The sequence below is a fragment of the Phyllobates terribilis genome, unplaced genomic scaffold, assembly GCF_046119375.1.
Source record: "Phyllobates terribilis strain yellow unplaced genomic scaffold, ASM4611937v1 Scaffold_3__8_contigs__length_932513732, whole genome shotgun sequence".
NCBI classification, from domain to species: Eukaryota; Metazoa; Chordata; class Amphibia; order Anura; family Dendrobatidae; genus Phyllobates; species Phyllobates terribilis.
Genome location: NW_027362763.1, coordinates 905,602,697 through 905,623,001, shown reverse-complemented (window position 1 = coordinate 905,623,001; position 20,305 = coordinate 905,602,697). Strand labels below are relative to the sequence as shown.

The window sequence follows — 20,305 nt, the reverse complement described above, 5'->3', positions numbered from 1 at the left end:
GGGCTGGAAAAAGGCCTAGCGGTTAGCACCCTAAAGGTCCAAATCTCTGCCTTAGGGGCCTTGTATAATTATAATCTGGCCGGTAACAAATGGATTTCCACGTTCGTGAGGGCATGCAGTAGAGCCAAGCCAGCCCCTATAATAAGGGTCCCTTCTTGGGATTTAAACTTGGTGCTAAATGAGCTAACAAGTTCTCCCTTTGAACTCCTTAGCTCAGGGTCCATAAAATTACTCGCCCTAAAAACAATACTTCTTGTGGCCTTAACATCAACACGGAGGGTTAGTGAGTTACAGGCTTTATCTGCAGATCCACCTTTTACCTTAGTGCTAGATGATAGGGTAGTTTTGAGACCAGACCCTGCTTTCCTACCTAAGATTGTATCTAAGTTTCATATGTCTCAGGAGATGGCCCTACCATCCTTCTGTCCTGAACCAAAAAATAGCAAGGAAGAAAGATTTCATACCTTGGATGTCAGGAGATGCCTTATACATTATTTAGCATCCACAAGCTCATGGAGGAAGGATAGGGCTCTATTTGTCTCCTTTCAGGGCTCCCGAAAGGGATCAAAAGTCTCAAAAGGCACTCTATCAAGGTGAATCCGAGAAGCCATCACGATTGCCTATACTGGATCAGCCAGAGATCCTCCTAACAATCTGAAGGCCCACTCTACACGGGGCATGGCTGCTTCCTGGGCAGAAAGAGCGGATGTGCCCATTGAGCAAATATGTAAGGCGGCCACATGGTCATCTCCGTCCACTTTCTATAATCACTATAGGCTTGACCTTTCTGCCTCCTCTGATCTCACATTTGGGAGAAGGGTTCTGCAGGCTGTGGTCCCTCCCTTACATACCTAGTTCTCTGTAATTCTCTCGTTGTGCCGTCATGGGTGACAGAAAAACACGTATATTACTTAACGGTAATGTGTTTTGTTGGAACCCATGACGGCACCTTTACATTCCCTCCCTATCACTATGGGGTTCAACTTCCGGTTGGTGGGTATTAAGTATTCACATGGGTGAAATTCTTTTATGATTAATAAAATTATGTGATCTAACCAGAGAGTCCTCTCATGCTCTGTAATCCACTGAGGCGGAGAGAGGCGCCGCCCTTTTTATCTTAAAGGTTTCCTGCCCTTGAAGGGTGGATCCCCTCTCTCGTTGTGCCGTCATGGGTTCCGAAAAAACACATTACCGGTAAGTAATATACAGTGCCTACAAGTAGTATTCAACCCCCTGCAGATTTAGCTGGTTTGATAAGATGCAAATAAGTTAGAGCCTTCAAACTGCAAACGAGAGTAGGTTTTATGAACAGAAGCATAAATCTTACAAACCAAAAAGATATTTTGCTCAGTTGAATTTTATTAAATTTTAAACATAAAAGTGTGGGTCAATTATTATACAACCCCTATGTTTAATATTTTGTGGAATAACCCTTGTTTGCAATTACAGCTAATAATCGTCTTTTATAAGACCTGCCTGATCAGGCCGGCACAGGTCTGTGGAGTTATCTTGGCCCACTCCTCCATGCAGATCTTCTCCAAGTTATCTAGGTTCTTTGGGTGTCTCATGTGGACTTTATTCTTGAGCTCCTTCCACAAGTTTTCAATTGGGTTAAGGTCAGGAGACTGACTAGGCCACTCCAACACCTTGACTTTTTCCCTCTTGAACCAGGCCTTGGTTTTCTTGGCTGTGTGCTTTGGGTCGTTGTCTTGTTGGAAGATGAAATTACGACCCATCTTAAGATCCTTGATGGAGGAGCGGAGGTTCTTGGCCAAAATCTCCAGGTAGGCCGTGCTATCCATCTTCCCATGGATGCGGACCAGATGGCCAGGCCCCTTGGCAGAGAAACAGCCCCACAGCATGATGCTGCCACCACCATGCTTGACTGTAGGGATGGTATTCTTGGGGTCGTATGCAGTGCCATCCAGTCTCCAAACGTCACGTGTGTGGTTGGCACCAAAGATCTCGATCTTGGTCTCATCAGACCATAGAACCTTGAACCAGTCTGTCTCAGAGTCCTCCAAGTGATCATGAGCAAACTGTAGACGAGCCTTGACATGACGCTTTGAAAGTAAAGGTACCTTACGGGCTCGTCTGGAACGGAGACCATTGCGGTGGAGTACGTTACTTATGGTATTGACTGAAACCAATGTCCCCACTGCCATGAGATCTTCCCGGAGCTCCTTCCTTGTTGTCCTTGGGTTAGCCTTGACTCTTCGGACAAGCCTGGCCTCGGCACGGGAGGACACTTTCAAAGGCTGTCCTGGCCGTGGAAGGCTAACAGTAGTTCCATAAGCCTTCCACTTACGGATGATGCTCCCAACAGTGGAGACAGGTAGGCCCAACTCCTTGGAAAGGGTTTTGTACCCCTTGCCAGCCTTGTGACCCTCCACGATCTTGTCTCTGATGGCCTTGGAATGCTCCTTTGTCTTTCCCATGTTGACCATGTCTGAGTGCTGCTCACAAGTTTGGGGAGGGTCTTAAATAGTCAGAAAAGGCTGGCAAAAGAGATCTTTAATCCACACATGTGAAGCTCATTATTCTTGGTGCCTGAACTACTTCTTAATACTTTTGGGGGACCAAACAGAATTCTTGTGGTTTGAGGGGTTGAATAATAAATGACACTCTGAATTAACTTTTAACGTTTTTAAAAAAAAAACAAAACAAAAACAAAATTTGCTGCAGTGCATTTCCCACTTCCAGGCTGATCTACAGTACAAATGTCACAATGCCAAGTTAATTCCACATGTGTCAACCAGCTAAATCTGCAGGGGGTTGAATACTACTTATAGGCACTGTACGTGTTTTGGACAATAAGATTCTCTTTTTTCCTTCAAAATTTTGGAGGAAAGTGTGAAGTGCGTCATAGGCTGCGTGCCCACGATGCGTTTTTCAAGCGTTTTTGCTGCGGAATTTCCGCAGCGAAAACGCTTGGTAATACGTCCCCCATGGAGCCCAATGACAATCCGCATGTACTGTGCACATGCTGTGTAATTTTCCGCAGCGGATTTTATGTGCGGAAAAAACGGCAGCATGTCCATTATTTGTGTGTTTTCGCATGCGGATTTGCCTACTCAATGCATTTGAAAACGCATGGCAAATCCGCATGTCAAAACGCTTCAAAAACGAGTGTTAAAATCCACATGCGTTCTTACTGGCAAGGACATTCAGAAATGCTGCTTCAATTCTGCTTCGTGGGCACATAGCCTTACAGTCCGAATGTGGCTGTGGATGGTAGAGGGTGTGGGGGGAGCAGTAGTGGCAGAGGAGTGGGGCACAGGAGGCAGAAGCACTCTGTTCACTGCTCCCCATGCTCATGGGCGTGTGGAGCACTGAATATTCCTTTTCCTTAATAGCATGCATAGTGTCAGCCCAGCTTCGGCTTTCTCCTGCTGCTGGGCGATCACGTGTGCCCGCTACTAAAGAGAATGAATATTCACTCCTCCCCACTCCCACTGTGTGTGCGCTATTAAGGACAGTGAATATTCACTACTCTCCACACCCATCGTTCCGGTCGTGGGGAGCAGTGACTATTCCGGCAACTGATCTCAGCGCCTGAGGGTGCATGGCAGGGACGTCATGCGCAGCTCACACGGTGAGATGAGTGCTGGCAGCCGAACAGGTCGCAGCACTGGAGCAGAGGGAAGGAAGGTGAGTGGATTTGTTTATTTTTTTTATGTGTGCACGGTGATGGGGATGGGGGTGCTATGCAGGGCTGTGGAGTTGGAGCCCATTTTGGTGGAGTCTGTATAAAATGGACCAACCTTGACTCCTATAATATATAATAAATTGGGTACAGTAGTTCAATGCAGTTTGTGGGGAATATTTTTTCATAAGAATTTGGGAAAGTAATGAAATGTCCTATTCCTGATCTAAGGGTCTAGACTTTTAGCTGAGATAACTCTGTGCTACAGTAAATTTATCACTTAAACATGAGCCATGTATGAGGGAGTCGGTGTCATGGAAATTGAGGAGTCTGAGGTTTGGCTTACCGACCCCACAGCCCTGGTGCCATTCATACCAGGCTGGGGGGATATAGATACAGAATTGGGGGACATTACCTATGTAACAGTGTCAGCAGCAGACCCCCTCCCCCATAACAGTGCATCATGAACACCTTTTTGCTTTAATTTTTTTTTTCTATTTTCCTCCTCTCAAACCTAGGTGCATCTTATTGTCCTGTGCGTCTTATAATCCGAAAAATGTGGTAATTTTTACATGGCTTGATAATACGCCAATGTTTTTTAATTTTACAAGTAGTAAACCTCTGGTGGATCTCAAAATATTTTTTTGTATGGCTTGTTAAGAAGTCATTGCTTCTTCTTTTAAGCAGAGGGCTTTCTCACAAGCTGTCCAAAAAGTATTGGCTTATTAGGCAAAGAACAAGACTCTTGCTGCTCCCCAAACTGATCTAATATTTGCACCACCCTTTGTGAAAAAGCCATGGTTTCTTCATTTCTTAAAAGCGCTTTTTTTTTTTTTTTTTTTTTTTTATTATTTAATACTCTGTAGCTACTTTTGTGGTCTGAAGTAATTCATGTTTTGTTTTTTTTAACAAAACGACATGCGTAGTTTTATTTCTGTTATGATTTAGCCATCTCCTAATCAAAGCGTTTGCATATTTCTCACAATCTTTTTGTGAAGACTCTTCTTTCTCATGGATACTTAATACTACACGGTCTTTCACCTTCTGAAGATCATCTTTGACCTTATCTGCTTTCTACCAGTCAACTAGTTCCTTTAGGACTAAGACAAACTATAATAATATTTTTAAGAAACTTACTAAAAATGTAAGTTGGGAAATGAATACATCTAGTTTGTTCCTTCAGGCATTAGAATTTGCCTTTTGTATAATGAGGAGACTAAATGGCTCTCGTTGTTATCCGCTCCCATCTGTGCACATGTGTATTGTATAAGGCAAGAAATCCCACTTATTAAACCTGACAGGGCACACCTGTGAAGTGAAAACCATTTCCGGTGACTACCTCTTGAAGCTCATCAAGAGAATGCCAAGAGTGTGCAAAGCAGTCATCAAAGCAAAAGGTGGCTACTTTGAAGAACCTAGAATATAAGACATATTTTCAGTTTTTTCACACTTTTTTGTTAAGTATATAATTCCACATGTGTTAATTCATAGTTTTGATGCCTTCAGTGTGAATGTACAATTTTCATAGTCATGAAAATACAGAAAAATCTTTAAATGAGAAAGTGTGTCCAAACTTTTGGTCAGTACTGTAGGTTATCAATGATAAAGTAGTGGACAACCCCTTTTAGCGTATAAGTATTGGAAGTACAATAGGATGTAATATAGAAAAAACAGCTTGAAAGGAAAATCTAGGTGTTGCTTATAACTGTCTAATAGATCCAAAGTGTAGAAATAAAAATTATTTAATTGTTTTTAAAAATGAAACTTCGGCAAATAAAGATTGAGTGCGAGTAACAAATGTACTGAATGTTGTGCCAGTAGATGGGGGAACAAGCTGTGCATGTATAAAATATGTATGATCTGCTTATTTATATGCTCTTAAAGGGTTGGTCCGAAAATATTGATTTTAATCCTAAACGTCTTTATTGTATTAATCTAATCAGTGATCTACTTTAATAAAAAAAAATCCCTACCATTCTCAACTGCTTTATTTATTTTTAGATCTATTTACATTTTGATGACATTTCGTTTGAGATGTGCATGCTGGGATACCTAAACGTGACGTCACTGCCGCAGCCTTTGTCCCTACCCTTTAACAAAGCATCATTAGTGACTTCCATTTCAGGTACTGGGCTAGTCGTTGCTGTACTGAGCATGCGTCAGTTGTCAATTCCCATGTATGCTTGGTACGAGCTCCCTTGTCACTGATCTTGTTTTCACTGCACAGTGACATTGACTTAGTGACAGTGACTGTTTTAGGGGCAGGATTGTTTTTTGCTTTTCCTGCTCGCTGCGTTCTCTTCAATGTGCACTGACAGTGCGCTCTCTTGTCGACTTGTCACTTCTCATTTGAGCAGGCGAGAGAGCACACTGTCACTGTGCATTGAAAGGAATATCACTCAGGGAGCTTGTACTGAACATACATCGGATTTGACATCTGACACATGCTCAGTAGAGCACGGACTAGCTCAGCCCCTGAAACAGATGTAATTTAATAACACTTAATTTCAGGGTGGGGACAGAAGCTGTGGCTGTGAACACATCTTCTACCCCCTGATGACAATTCATTTGAGGACCCCAGCCAAAATATCATCAAAACATAAGTAGATTAAAAAAATAAAATAATGCAGTTTGTTTAAAACATAATAGAAAAGTGATTTTGGTTATTTCAAGAAAGATATTTAGGATTAAAATCAATATTACTTTTGAACCACTCCTTTAACATAGTTCAGTCCAGAGAAAAGATTGAGAGCCCGATACATTATTACTTTCATGCTTGTTTTTCACCTGTTTTTTTTTTTATTTGCGCCAAATTCTTTGTAATATGCTTCTTTTATGAAGTCTGTTTTTGTGTTTTTTTTTAAGTCGCGAATGTGCGTTGTGATTTTAGTTGTCCAGATAATTCACTGTATGACTAGTGCTTTAACTTCTTTCTTGTATAGATTCAAAGAATGTCCAGTTTGAGCACATTTATACCAGATATTGTTACTTAGGAAACACATAGTTGTGCACAATATTGTGACTTTTGGAGTTTACACATAATTTCCGGCCAACTATGCTAAAATAAGCGCAGCATGAGCTGGACGGGGCTTGGTTAGGGCCGCCGACCAAATTCATCATAAGATACGCCTCTAAAGTAGCGTAATTACTCCATCCCCTGGCTTGCGTACATTTCTGACGACTGCACACGTTAGGAATCGGACTTGCCTGAGTTATTTAGCAGTGCGCTCCGCGTGATGAATCAAGTCGGTGTACTCCAGCGAGCACTTCATTAACACTGATGTGCCCTACTCCAGTCTTAATGGAATCGCCATATAAGACTCTTGCCTCCTCTTTTTAACACATTAGATTGCTGTAACAACAAAGTGATTTCTCCATTTTATTGCATAGACAGGAATAACATTGCGTGCATCAGTGTATTTATCGCATACAACAAATGCTCTATAAATTGTGCCTGAGACATGCTCCACTCTTGTAAAGATTTAAAGGCTTCTTCTCCCTGCCGCCCTCCGAGGCACCAGTATGTTGTTTGCTATGGGTTGGGTTCCTCATGTGTCAATAACTGGCTTCTCCTTTATCCTGGTTATTATGTTGCCTTGAAATAAGACCTAGTTGGGTCTCCTTGTTTTCTGCAGTGAAAACTGTATTACCTGTAGTGCAAATTGCTGCACAGACAGTGCACAGCTATGGAGCGGTAACTGCAGGAATAAGCGCTGTGTAGCAGGCGTCTGCTTAGAGGGTTCACATGTATGCCATTATTACTTTTCTTTTGAATATAGAACTATTTTTTTTGGAGGAGGTGGAGAGTGAGGGGCAAAATAATTTAGCAAGTAATGGATCCTGGTAGACCCCTGTAATAAGCCGGCCGGATCTGGTACAGAGTTGTATTTTCTGCTTAGGCTAGGACTTGGTTATTAGTCAGTATGCAGATGTGGAGCCGGTATATAATCTGTATTATAATCTATGCACTGCTAAACGTCCTATTCACAACCACAGCAGCTGCTGTCACGTTTGCTGGTAATTATTTTTGCAGCATGGTGCTGGTGCTAATTGCAGTCATTAGGGGAATGTTGTGCATTTCTTTTTCACCCTTCTATTGCGTTGTTAATCTTCCAGGCTATTCCTAGTTTCTGCTTTTTCATGACTTTGTTTTCCCGGTAGGCTGAGGAGGTAAGACGTCTCTTCTAGAATATTGTAAGCTGTCCGTAGATATTGTGACTGTCGGTCACTAATGCTCTTGCGCAGCATTCACACGTTGTAACCAGGGTGTACGTCTTGCAGCCGTTTTCAAACGTCACCTTAAAATCAAGGCTTCTTTTGCTGAATTTTCTTTGAAAATGTTGGAAAAACATTGCATTTTTATTGTGGTTTGGAACATTGCTGTCAAATCAATGCATTTTTACTACGACTTGGTAAAATCTATACATCCTAAGTAAACCCTCTCCCCATACTCAAACAATACCTTTTAAGTCAAATCACCACAAACATGAGAAGTTTTGGATGTAGAAACTCTACACATGTCACATTCTCATATTTAAAGTGGTCCTTTCAGATAACAAGCTGCTATCTTCTAGGGAACCTGTCGGCAGGTATATGCTACCTCATGTGAGCGCAGCATGATATAGAGAAAGAGACCCTGATTCCAGTGATGTATCACTTAGGTTACTGGGTGAAGCAGTTGTGATACAATCAGAGTTTTTAGTTGTAGTAGAGCTCAGAAAGCTGCTGCCCCCCACACCCATAATTAGCTTTCTGTGCACATTGTATATGGACAGTGAGCTGCTAATCAGTGCAGGGGGCAGAGTTAGACCAGGATGCACATGAGCTGTAGTCCTGTAGTGCTAGTCTGCTGATGTAACACTCATTGTATTGAAACAGCCTAATAAGTGACACAAAGCTTAAATCAGTGTCTCAGCCCCTACCTCATGCTGCTTTCAGATCACATAGCAAAGACCTGCTGACAAATTCCCTTTAATAACAGCCTCTGCAAGCAAAGGGACCACTGGGCAGAATTTTATGATGACCCCAGCACAGCTTACTCCTATTGGATGGCTTTTCTCCTATTGCTGCTGTCTAACTAATTTTGCTCAGTTGGCCTGTCTCATGCATACAGATACATTTATTTAAGTGCACAGAGGCTTGTAGAAACCTTTTCGTTACCTTTACTGCTACTTATTACTAGTTCTATTTGTGTTTTTTTTTTTTTTTTTGTAAGGAATCTTGCCAAAAGTTATACGACCAAGGAGACCTCAGTCCTGCCAAAATGCAGCTGCCACTTGCACTATGAACACACAGGATTCCTCAACAACTGAACTAAACATGTGACATTTTTAAACTTGTTCTACAGCTTTTCAGAGTAGTTGGGTTTACATGCTAGTAATAGATTTTTTTTTTTTTGTTTGTAAACTATAGTCATGATTATCAACTAATCGTCTGGACAGTAATGAAAAGGTCACCTTTATTTGTATGTGTTTAAAGAAAGTGGGTCAGCACAAAATGATAATTCAGCCTATGCTCAGCTCTTGGTAAAGGACATAGTGCTAATAAAAATCATACCTTTTAGTGTCCAAATCCGTCACTGTTTTCCAGACCGTACTGTACTCAAATCTGCTAATCAGGTGCTTGGTGCACCCTTGGTGTGGCAAAGCAGTTCAGTCATTGCTTTGCATATTCTTTGATTGACCACTCTGGAGGAGGGAGATGGATGGGGAGAGGAATCTTCACCTAACACTTCAGCCACGCCCATAATGCACTGAACACCTCATTAGCATATTTGAAAAAATAACAATTTCTGGCAAACATAACCACAGTTTTGAACACTAAAGGTTTTTAGTTGAAGCTGACCGCCCCAGCTTGAATCTTATGGCATCCCGATGTTATGTTTGCGTACTTTCTCTGGTGGTCCCAGCATGCCCATGCTTTATTTGGGCAGCCCAGTGATTGCGGTAAATGCCATGTTATGTTTGCCTCACCTTTACCAAAAAAAATGTCCTGAAGAATTCCATATCAGAGATCAATACAAGGAAGCCGTATATATTTCTATGAATGATCAGGATTAGTGATGAGCGAGTATGTTCTGTCAACCCTCAGGCAAGCACAGAGTATTTACAGCTGCTCGGTGATATGTTTGAATCGCTCCCGTGTGAATGATTTGCGACTGTTAGACATTCCTCACATGTATTAAAGCTGTCAATTTCTTACACATTCCTCACATGTACTAAAGCCGTCAAACAGTCGCAAATCATTCACACGGGAGCGATTCAAACATAACACCAAGCACGCTGAAGATACTCTGTGCTCGCCTGAGTATTCTCGGCGAAAGGGTTAACAAAACATACTCGCTCTTCACTAATCAGGATCCTTTCAACACTGATCTGCAGTATGACTGTGTGCATGAGGCCTTAGGGCTTATAGCACCTGTCTCACCTTTTTAATCTTGTTTTTGGGAGGCATAATGTTTTTCTTTAATTATTTGTTTTTAACATTTATATGGATCCATCTCCTGTTCATGAGCAATAATGGTCATGTCTAGTACAAAAGTGTTCCCTGTGTATGAATTAAAAAACAGTATAAATAATTTGTATATTATATTGTGTTATATTTATCTTAACCTGTTTTTTTTCATTACAGGCATTCATGGGAAGCATTAGATGATGAGGCGAATGTTCACTACAAAATTAGTGTCTGTAGTGTCTTACCAGCGGAGGACTGTGGGGGGACTCCGGGTGCCATTTGTGCTCATGATGTGAAGAAAAACCTTCATCACTTAGTTGGTAAGTGAAAAAAGTGATCACATGTGAAAAGGTTTTCCCAAGTGCCAGGCAACCTTACCCATCTCCAGTGTTACATGGAATTACAATAATATTTTCATAATTAAGTGCAATTGTTTAGTTCTCCAAGAGAGAGGCTACCGCCAGGACTGTCTGGCAGCAGCTTTAACTGCTCTCCCCAAAGAGAAAACATGAATGCTTGTCTAACCAAACACATATATATGGGTTGTTTGGGTGAGAGAGCTGCCAGCCTAACAAGCGTTCAGCCAGCAGCTATCAAATGTGCATGGCTAGTTTAAATGGCAGTGAAAATCTCATGGGTGTTGGGGAGATGTTTTGCCTTTATAAAAAATCTTTTAGTAGCTCTGAACAGAACTCGTGCCGCACCCTTTTTCCCAAATAATTATGGCTCAATACGGTCTCACAAAATAATTAATCTTTATATGTTTGTGAAAGTACATATAATAAAGGCTGCATTCACACCTAATGTGCTCTCAACAAAATTGAAAGGGTGTCTATATGCCCTCTGTTGAACTAGTACATACGTGTATATGTATGTGTGTGTATATGTATATATATATATATATATATATATATATATATACAGTACAGACCAAAAGTTTGGACACACCTTCTCATTTAAAGATTTTTCTGTATTTTCATGACTATGAAAATTGTACATTCACACTGAAGGCATCAAAACTATGAATTAACACATGTGGAATTATATACTTAACAAAAAAGTGTGAAACAACTGAAAATATGTCTTATATTCTAGGTTCTTCAAAGTAGCCACCTTTTGCTTTGATGACTGCTTTGCACACTCTTGGCATTCTCTTGATGAGCTTCAAGAGGTAGTCACCGGAAATGGTCTTCCAACAATCTTGAAGGAGTTCCCAGAGATGCTTAGCACTTGTTGGCCCTTTTGCCTTCAGTCTGCGGTCCAGCTTACCCCAAACCATCTCGATTGGGTTCACGTCTGGTGACTGTGTAGGCCAGGTCATCTGGCGTAGCACCCCATCACTCTCCTTCTTGGTCAAATAGCCCTTACACAGCCTGGAGATGTGTTTGGGGTCATTGTCCTGTTGAAAAATAAATGATGGTCCAACTAAACGCAAACCGGATGGAATAGCATGCTGCTGCAAGATGCTGTGGTAGCCATGCTGGTTCAGTATGCCTTCAATTTTGAATAAATCCCCAACAGTGTCACCAGCAAAGCACCCCCACACCATCACACCTCCTCCTCCATGCTTCACGGTGGGAACCAGGCATGTAGAGTCCATCCGTTCACCTTTTCTGCGTCGCACGAAGACACGGTGGTTGGATCCAAAGATCTCAAATTTGGACTCATCAGACCAAAGTACAGATTTCCACTGGTCTAATGTCCATTCCTTGTGTTCTTTAGCCCAAACAAGTCTCTTCTGCTTGTTGCCTGTCCTTAGCAGTGGTTTCCTAGCAGCTATTTTACCATGAAGGCCTGCTGCACAAAGTCTCCTCTTAACAGTTGTTGAAGAGATGTGTCTGCAGCTAGAACTCTGTGTGGCATTGATCTGGTCTCTAATCTGAGCTGCTGTTAACCTGCTATTTCTGAGGCTGGTGACTCAGATAAACTTATCCTCAGAAGCAGAGGTGACTCTTGGTCTTCCTTTCCTGGGGCGGTCCTCATGTGAGCCAGTTTCTTTGCAGCGCTTGATGGTTTTTGCAACTGCACTTGGGGACACTTTCAAAGTTTTCCCAATTTTTCAGACTGACTGACCTTCATTTCTTAAAGTAATGATTGGCCACTCTTTTTTTCTTTACTTGGCTGCTTTTTTCTTGCCATAATACAAATTCTAACAGTCTATTCAGTAGTACTATCAGCTGTGTATCCACCTGACTTCTGCACAACACAACTTGTGGTCCCAACCCCATTTATAAGGCAAAAAATCCCACTTATTAAACCTGACAGGGCACACCTGTGAAGTGAAAACCATTTCCGGTGACTACCTCTTGAAGCTCATCAAGAGAATGCCAAGAGTGTGCAAAGCAGTCATCAAAGCAAAAGGTGGCTACTTTGAAGAACCTAGAATATAAGACATATTTTCAGTTGTTTCACACTTTTTTGTTAAGTATATAATTCCACATGTGTTAATTCATAGTTTTGATGCCTTCAGTGTGAATGTACAATTTTCATAGTCATGAAAATATAGAAAAATCTTTAAATGAGAAGGTGTGCCCAAACTTTTGGTCTGTACTGTGTGTGTATGTATGTATGTATATGTGTGTGTGTGTGTGTATATATATGTATGTGGATATATATATATATATATATATATATATATATATATATATATATATATATATATATATATATATATATATATATATATATATATATACAGGGTGGTCCAAAAAAAAGTAGGTGGACAGAAAGTGTAATAAGGTTTTGAAGGGGGAGATTTATCAAACACTAAATTGCAGCCGCCTGTCTGGATCATCCTCCAATAAACCATGAATTAGATGTGGACGATAAGCTTTCCACCCAATAGATTTCAGGATTTGCATGATAGAAGCTCGTGAAATTCCCAATTCCAAAGAGGCTCTTCTGGTGGACTTTTTTGTTTATCATCTTCTGTACAGACGGTTTTGGGTCGACCAGTTATTGGAGCATTAAGGATTGAGCCAGTTGCATTGAATTTGTCACGAATGCGGTAAATGGTTTGTCTCTTTGGGGCTTGAGTACCAAATGTTTCAACCCAATTTGCTCTAATGGTTTCAGCATTTTGAGATTTCCAATACTTTGTTAAAATCCATTTTCTTTGATCTGTATTTAAATTATTTGCCATTATGTGTTATCTGAATTATCTGAAAAGAAAACAGATTTGGGGGAGATCTATCTGTGAAAACTAGATCTGTGAAACTGGCTCAGTTGCCCTTAGCAACCAATCAGATTCCACCTTTCATTTTCCAAAGAGTCTGTGAGGATGAAAAGTGGAATCTGATTGGTTGCTAAGGACAACTGAGCCAGTTTCACTTAACACCATGTTTGATAAATCTCCCCCTTCATAACCTTATTACACTTTTTGTCCACCTACTTTTGGACCATCCTGTGTGTGTGTGTGTGTGTGTGTGTGTGTGTGTGTGTGTGTGTGTGTGTGTGTATGTATGTATGTATGTATATATATATATATATATATATATATATATATATATATATATATATATTCTGATTTTGTTTTTGCTCCCATTTTTAATGAGTTGAAGTCAAAGATCTAAGACTTTTTCTATGTACACATCAGGTCTTTTTCTCTCAGATATTGGTCACAAATTTGTCTAGATCTGTGTTAGTGAGCACTTCTCCTTTGCCGAGATAATCCATCCACCTCACAAGTCTGGAATATCTAGATTCTGATTAGACCCATGATTATTGCACAGATGTGCCTTAGGCTGGCCACAATAAAAGGCCACTCTAAAATGTGCAGTTTTACAGTATTGGGGTGGTCTGAGGGGGTCAGAAAGCCAGTCAGTATCTGGTGTGGTCATCATTTGCCTCACGCAGTGCAACACATCTCCTTGGCATAGGGTTGATCAGGTGATTGTGGCCTGTGGGATGTTGGGCCACTCCTCTTCGATGGTTGTGCGAATTTGCTGGATATTGGCAGGAACTTGAACACCCTGTCATATACGCCGAAGCAGAGCATCCCAAACATGATCAATGGGTGACATGTCCGCGGAGTATGATGCCATGCAAGATCTGGGATGTTTTTCAGCTTCCTGGAATTGCATACAGATCCTTGGAACATGGGACTGTGCAGTATCATGCTGCAACATGGGGTGATGGTTGTGGATGAATGGCACAATAATGGGCCTCAGGATCTCGTCACAGTATCTCTCTGCATTCAAAGCGAGGTCAATAAAATGCACCTGTGCTCATTGTCCATAATATACACCTGCCCAAACCTTAACCCCACGTGGGCAACTTGCCACCATGAGCAACTTGATTCACAATCTTGACATCAGTAAACCGCTCACCCATACAATGCCATACAGTGTTTGCCATCTGCCCTGTACAGTGAAAACCGGGCTTCATCCATGAAGAGAACTCCTCTCCAACGTGCCAGATGCCGTTGAATGTGAGCATTTGCCCACGTAAGTCGGTTAGGATGATGAACTGCAGTCAGGTGGAGACCCTGATGAGGATGACGAGCGTGCAGATGAGCTTTCCTGAGACGGTTTCTGACAGTTTGTGTAGAAGTTCTTTGGTTTTGCAGCAGCTGTCCGGGAGGCTGGTCTCGGACAATCTTGGAGGTGAAGATGCTGGATGTTGAGGTCCTGGGCTTGTGTGGTTACACGTGGTCTGCAGTTGTGAGGCCGGTTGGAATGTATTGCCAAATTCTTTGAAACTCCTTTGCAGACTGCTTATGGTAAAGAAATGAATATTCAACTCATGGGCAACAGCTCTGGTGGACATCCCTACAGTCAGCATGACAATTGCACGCTTCCTCAAACCTGCGACATCTGTGGCATTGTGCGGTGTGATAAAAGTGCACATTTTAGAGTGGCCTTTTATTGTGGCCAGCCTAAGGCAACCTGTGCAATAATCATGTGTCTAATCAGCATCTGGATCTGCCACACCTGTGTGGTGGATGGATTATCCCGGCAAAGGAGAAGAGCTCGCTAACACAGATTTTACACAAATTTGTGAATATTTCCAAGAAAAAGGCATTTTGTGTACATAGAAAAAGCGTTAGATCTTAGAGTTCAGCTCATGAAAAACGGGAGAAGAAACAACAGTGTTGCGTTTATATGTTTGTTCAATGTGTATATATACATGTGGGTATGTGTCTTGACCCAGTGACCGATGTAGACCTTTTTATTATGAACAGATAGTATCACGTTTGCACTTTTATACTATATTATTTTTTTTCCAGGGACCTCACCAGCTCAATTCAGTGATAATGTGCTTGTGTTCAATACTACCGAAAGCTGTTCAGGAACGGACCATAAAATCCAAAGCATTATCAACTTACTATGCGGAAAGTCACTGGTTAGTGTTTATCGTGTGCATGTTTTCTCGTTTTTTGTTTTTCTAATTGTTGTCTGAACTTTTTCACTGGATATATTCAAATGCTGTTATGGCTATGTTCCCACGTGTTTGCATTTTTTTTAATGCAAATGAAAAGCTACTTTTTACAGTACCAGCAAAAGCTATGAGATTTCCGAATTCTTTTTCAAACTCTTGTTTGTTTTTTTTCCCCTTACTGAATTGGAAAACTGCTACATTTTTGAAAACTGCAACATGTTAATTCTTTGATCGTTTTTGCAGTGTTTTTTCACCCATAGAAAGCAATGAGTAAGTTCAAAAACGCAGCAAAAAATGTTGCGATCAATTTTTGCAGCGTTTTTAGTAAACAATATGCAAATTGCCTCTTCAGATAAAAAGAGGACTTCAACTCTATAGCGCCACCTATTGGAAGCAGCAATCCTACAAGTAGGTATAGCAGGATGTGAAATTCATTTATTTTTGTGATTTCCCCAAGTTTAAACCAAAATGTTTTGGTGTCCTCACACTTCTCCGCTGTTGTATTTTTTTAAATGAACTCATATGAACTTTTTTGTTCAGTATAGTTACTATTTTTTCAGACCTAAAAAAACTTTTTCCTCAAAATAATTTGATCAAAACTGACTTTTTTTTTCCAAAAAATGTTTTATGGTGTCACATGAATCTTGCATTGGTGGTCTAACACCTTGTATTGTTCATGCTTGCACGGTGGAAGCAAAGCTGAACTTTGGGATCCTGAAAAACGCAGCAAGAAAAGTCGCAAAAAAGCCAGCAAAACCTGCTTTCTGTCTGCAGCTTTTTTACTTCCAAGACATCAAGTTTTGGCTGCAGAAAAAAAAGCAACAAAAAAGCAACGTGTGATATAGCCTATGGGTGTCCCACATGTAAGCAAATATCCAATTATAATAGGAGTAAATCAGGTGCATAACGTATCATAAAATGTAATCTTTCTTAACCCCTTAAAAGCCCAAAACGTACTAATACGTACCTGCGCCCTGGGACTTAAGAGCCAGGTACGGAAAAGTACGTCATGGTGATCGCGCCCGCACACAGGCTGTGCGTGCGCGATCACCGCCGGGTGTCAGTTGATTGTCACAGCTGACTCCCGGCGCATTAACCCCCCCCGCAATGCTGCGATCGAAGTCGATTGCAGCATTGCAGTGGCAAGGGGAGGTGATCGCAATACTCTCCTCTCCTGCCAGCGTCCAACGCTGTCTGCCGCGGCTTCCCGGATGTTGCCATTATGATCCGATATCAGGGTCACCAGACAGCAGGAAGATACTTTGGTCATGTGCAGTGCATGACCAAAGTATCTTCTGCATCTACAGCGCTGACAGCCTGTATAGCACAGTGATGGTGCTCCTTCCCTATGCTATACAGGCGATCAGAATAAAAAAAGTGAAAGTCCCATAGTGGGACAAAGTATAAAAGTCCAAAAAGTGTTAAAAAATGAAGAAAACAACAAAAATAATCCAAAAAAATAAAAATATAATGTACCCATCAATAAATATTATTATGAAAAAAAACAAAACCATAAAAGTACACACATTTGGTATCGCCGCGTCCGGAACGACCTGACCTATAAAACTGTCCCACTAGTTAACCCCTTGAGTGAACACTGTAAAAAAAAAATAAAGCATTGTTTTTTTGCTTTGTTTTTTAGTTATCATCATACCGCCAAACAAAAAATGGAATAACACGAGATCAAAAAGACGAATATAAATAAAAATGGTACCGCTGAAAGCGTCATCTTGTCCCGCAAAAAACAAGCCGCCATACAGTTGCATCAGCCGAAAAATAAAAGTTATAGCTCTCAGAATAAAGCGATGCAAAAAATATTTTTTTTTATAAAATAGCTTTAATTGTGTAAAAGCGGCAAAACATAGAAAAACGATATAAGTTTGGTACCGCTGTAAACTTACCCGAAGAATAAAGCTACCTTATCAATTTTACCACACGCGGTACAGCATAAAATTGTTGGTTTTTGTTTATTCTGCCTCCCAAAAATCTAAATAGAAAGCGAACAAAAAATGTCATGTGCCCGAAAATGGCACCAATAAAAACGTCAACTCATCCTGCAAAAAACAAGCCGTCACATGACTCTTTCGGCCAAAATATGAAAAATTATAGCTCTCAAAATATGGCGATGCAAAAACTAGATTTTACAAAAAATGCGTCTTTTAGTGTGTGACAGCTGTCAATCATAAGAACCCGATATGAATCTGTAATTGCACCGACCTGAAGAATAAAGCAGTCTAATCACTTATACCGCACGAGTAACGGCGTAAAAAATAAACTCTAGGGTTGAGCTAGGGTTAGGGTTGGAATTTTTTTCAAAAGTAAAAAAAGAAAAGATGACTATATGGCGACTAGTGTTGAGCGCAAGTGCTCGCTACTTGAGTTTGCATCGGGTGCTCGAGTATGCTCTGAGTATCACGGGTGCTCAAGTGACATGCTCGACTCTCCGCCCCATATGCTTCGCTGCCAAAAAAAACTCGCGGGGATTGCCTGCCATGCACGAGCAATCCCCCCCATGTTTTTTTTTTTTTTGGGTGTCTAATAACCGTGAAACATGCGGGCGGTGACTCGAGCACGTGCGATTCATGGTGCATACCTGAGTACCCGATGCAAACTCAAGTAGCGAGCACTTGCACTCAAGACTAATGACAACTTATTCAATATGATGACCTAATGTTATCAAATAGTGTGTCGTACCTCTGAGTTCAAAATGTTCACTATACGCTTTGATAAATCCTTGAGGGGTCTAGTTTCCAAAATGGTGTCACTTGTGGGGGGTTTCCACTGTTTAGGCACATCACTCTCCAAACGCAGCATGGCTTCCTCTAATTATTCAAGCAAATTTTACAATCAAAAAGTCAAATGGCGCTCCTTCCCTTCCGAACCCTGCCGTGCGCGTAAAACAGTGGTTTTCCCCCACATATGGGGTATCTGCTTACTCAGGAGAAATTGCACAACAAACTGCATGGTGCAATTTCTCCTGTTACCCTTATGAAAATGCAAAATTTGGGGGCTAAAAAACATTTTTGTGGGAAAAATGTGAACATTTTATTTTTACGGCTCAATGTAATCAACTTCTGTGAAGCACCTGGGGGTGCAAGGTGCTCATCACACATCTAGATAAGTTCCCTGAGGGATCTAGTTTCCAAAATGCTGTCACTTGTGGCAGGTTTCCACTGTTTAGGCACATCAGGGGCACTCCAAATGCAACATGACATCCACTAATTATTCAAGCAAATTTTACATTCAAAAAGTCAAATGGCGCTCCTTCCCTTCCGAACCATGCCGTGCGCCCAAACAGTGTTTTTTTTCCCACATATGGGGTATCTGCGTGCTCAGGGGAAATTGCACAACAAATTTTGGGGTCCATTTTTTCCTGTTACCCCTGCGAAAAAAAAATAAAAATTGGGTCTAAAGTAACATTTTTGTGAAAAAAGTTAAATGTTCATTTTTTTTCTTTCACATTCCAAAAATTCCTGTGAAGCACCTGAAGGGTTAATACAGTTCTTGAATGTGGTTTTGCGCACCGTGAGGGGTGCACTTTTTAGAATAGTGTCACTTTTGGGTATTTTCTGTCATAAAGACCCCTCAAAGTGACTTCAAATGTGATGTCCCTTAAAAAAAAAAAAAAAAAAAAAAAATGGTTTTGTAAATTTTGTTGTAAAAATGAGAAATCGCTGGTCAACTTTTAACCCTTAGCTCCTTAATAAAAAAAAAAAAAAGTGGTTCCAAAATTATGCAGAAATGTTATTTATTAACTATTTTGTGTGACATATCTCTGATTTAAGGGCATAAAAATTCAAATTTTGAAAATTGTTAAATTCTCACCAATTTTCCGTTTTTTTTCCACAAATAAACGCAAGTGATGTCGAAGAAATTTTACCACAATCATGAAGTACAGTGTGTCACAAAAAAACAGTCTCAGAATCAGGGGGATCCGTTGAAGCGTTCTAGAGAAATTACCTCATAAAGTGACAGTGGTCAGAATTGTAAAAAATTGGCCTGGTCATTAACGTGCAAACCACCTTGAGGGGAAAAGGGGTTAAATATATTAAAAAGATTTAAAATAAATACATACAAAAACAAAGTTATCTGATAATGGACCAAAAGCAATATACTATAATGTTACTATTATTGGTTTTATGTACTGTGGTAGATCGCTCACTCAGCTGCACACGTAGACATAGGTACGCTGTCTCTTTAAATCTCTTGTTGGTTTATTAGAATGTTGCATAAACCAACATTGAGTCCATGAAAATAAACACAGCCCTTTGGGCAAAACGGGAAAACAAACAAAGCAACCTGGTCACACACAACACAATTTTTGTGTTAGCAGGGGTCCGTCTGCTCAGAGTTACCAACTCCACATGGTTCAGGTCAGCACAGAACACACATCTCCTGTTTGGAGTATGCCTCTCCAGATACACTGAACAGCTAATGCCTCAGCAGGCCTTGTATTTAAACCTCAGACCACACCCTGAGGTGGAAATATGGAGAACAACCTCCCAACCTTTTACAAATGGTTTCTTAACCCCTCTCAGCAAATAACATGCTGGAGGAAACTTAACGGTTTTAATTCACTGAAGCTAATAGCCTCAGGGAAACAAATCTCCCCACCCGCACTTTACCAGTGACTTTGTCGCAGTACTAAAATTTTTTTTTATCTAGTTTAATTTACTCATTAACATGCCAAATGCTCTTTTAATAAAGTGTTTTTTACCTTATGGCAGAGCAAAAAAAATGCAAAGTGGTACTTACATGACACACAGCGTGGTATAACCTGTGGTCCTGTATGCCCCAACTCGAGTTTCGCCCAAGTTTCATGAGGGG

General features: G+C 40.8%; 1 protein-coding gene across 1 annotated transcript in view; it reads left to right on the top strand.

Annotated features, from left to right (window-relative positions):
* Positions 1-20,305, top strand: part of IGF2R (insulin like growth factor 2 receptor) — a 209,529-nt gene that overhangs the window by 46,834 nt on the left and 142,390 nt on the right. The window contains exons 2-3 of the mRNA XM_073672755.1: positions 10,277-10,419; positions 15,327-15,442. Coding sequence (XP_073528856.1) covers positions 10,277-10,419; positions 15,327-15,442 — 259 coding nt within the window. The remainder of the gene's footprint in view (positions 1-10,276; positions 10,420-15,326; positions 15,443-20,305) is intronic.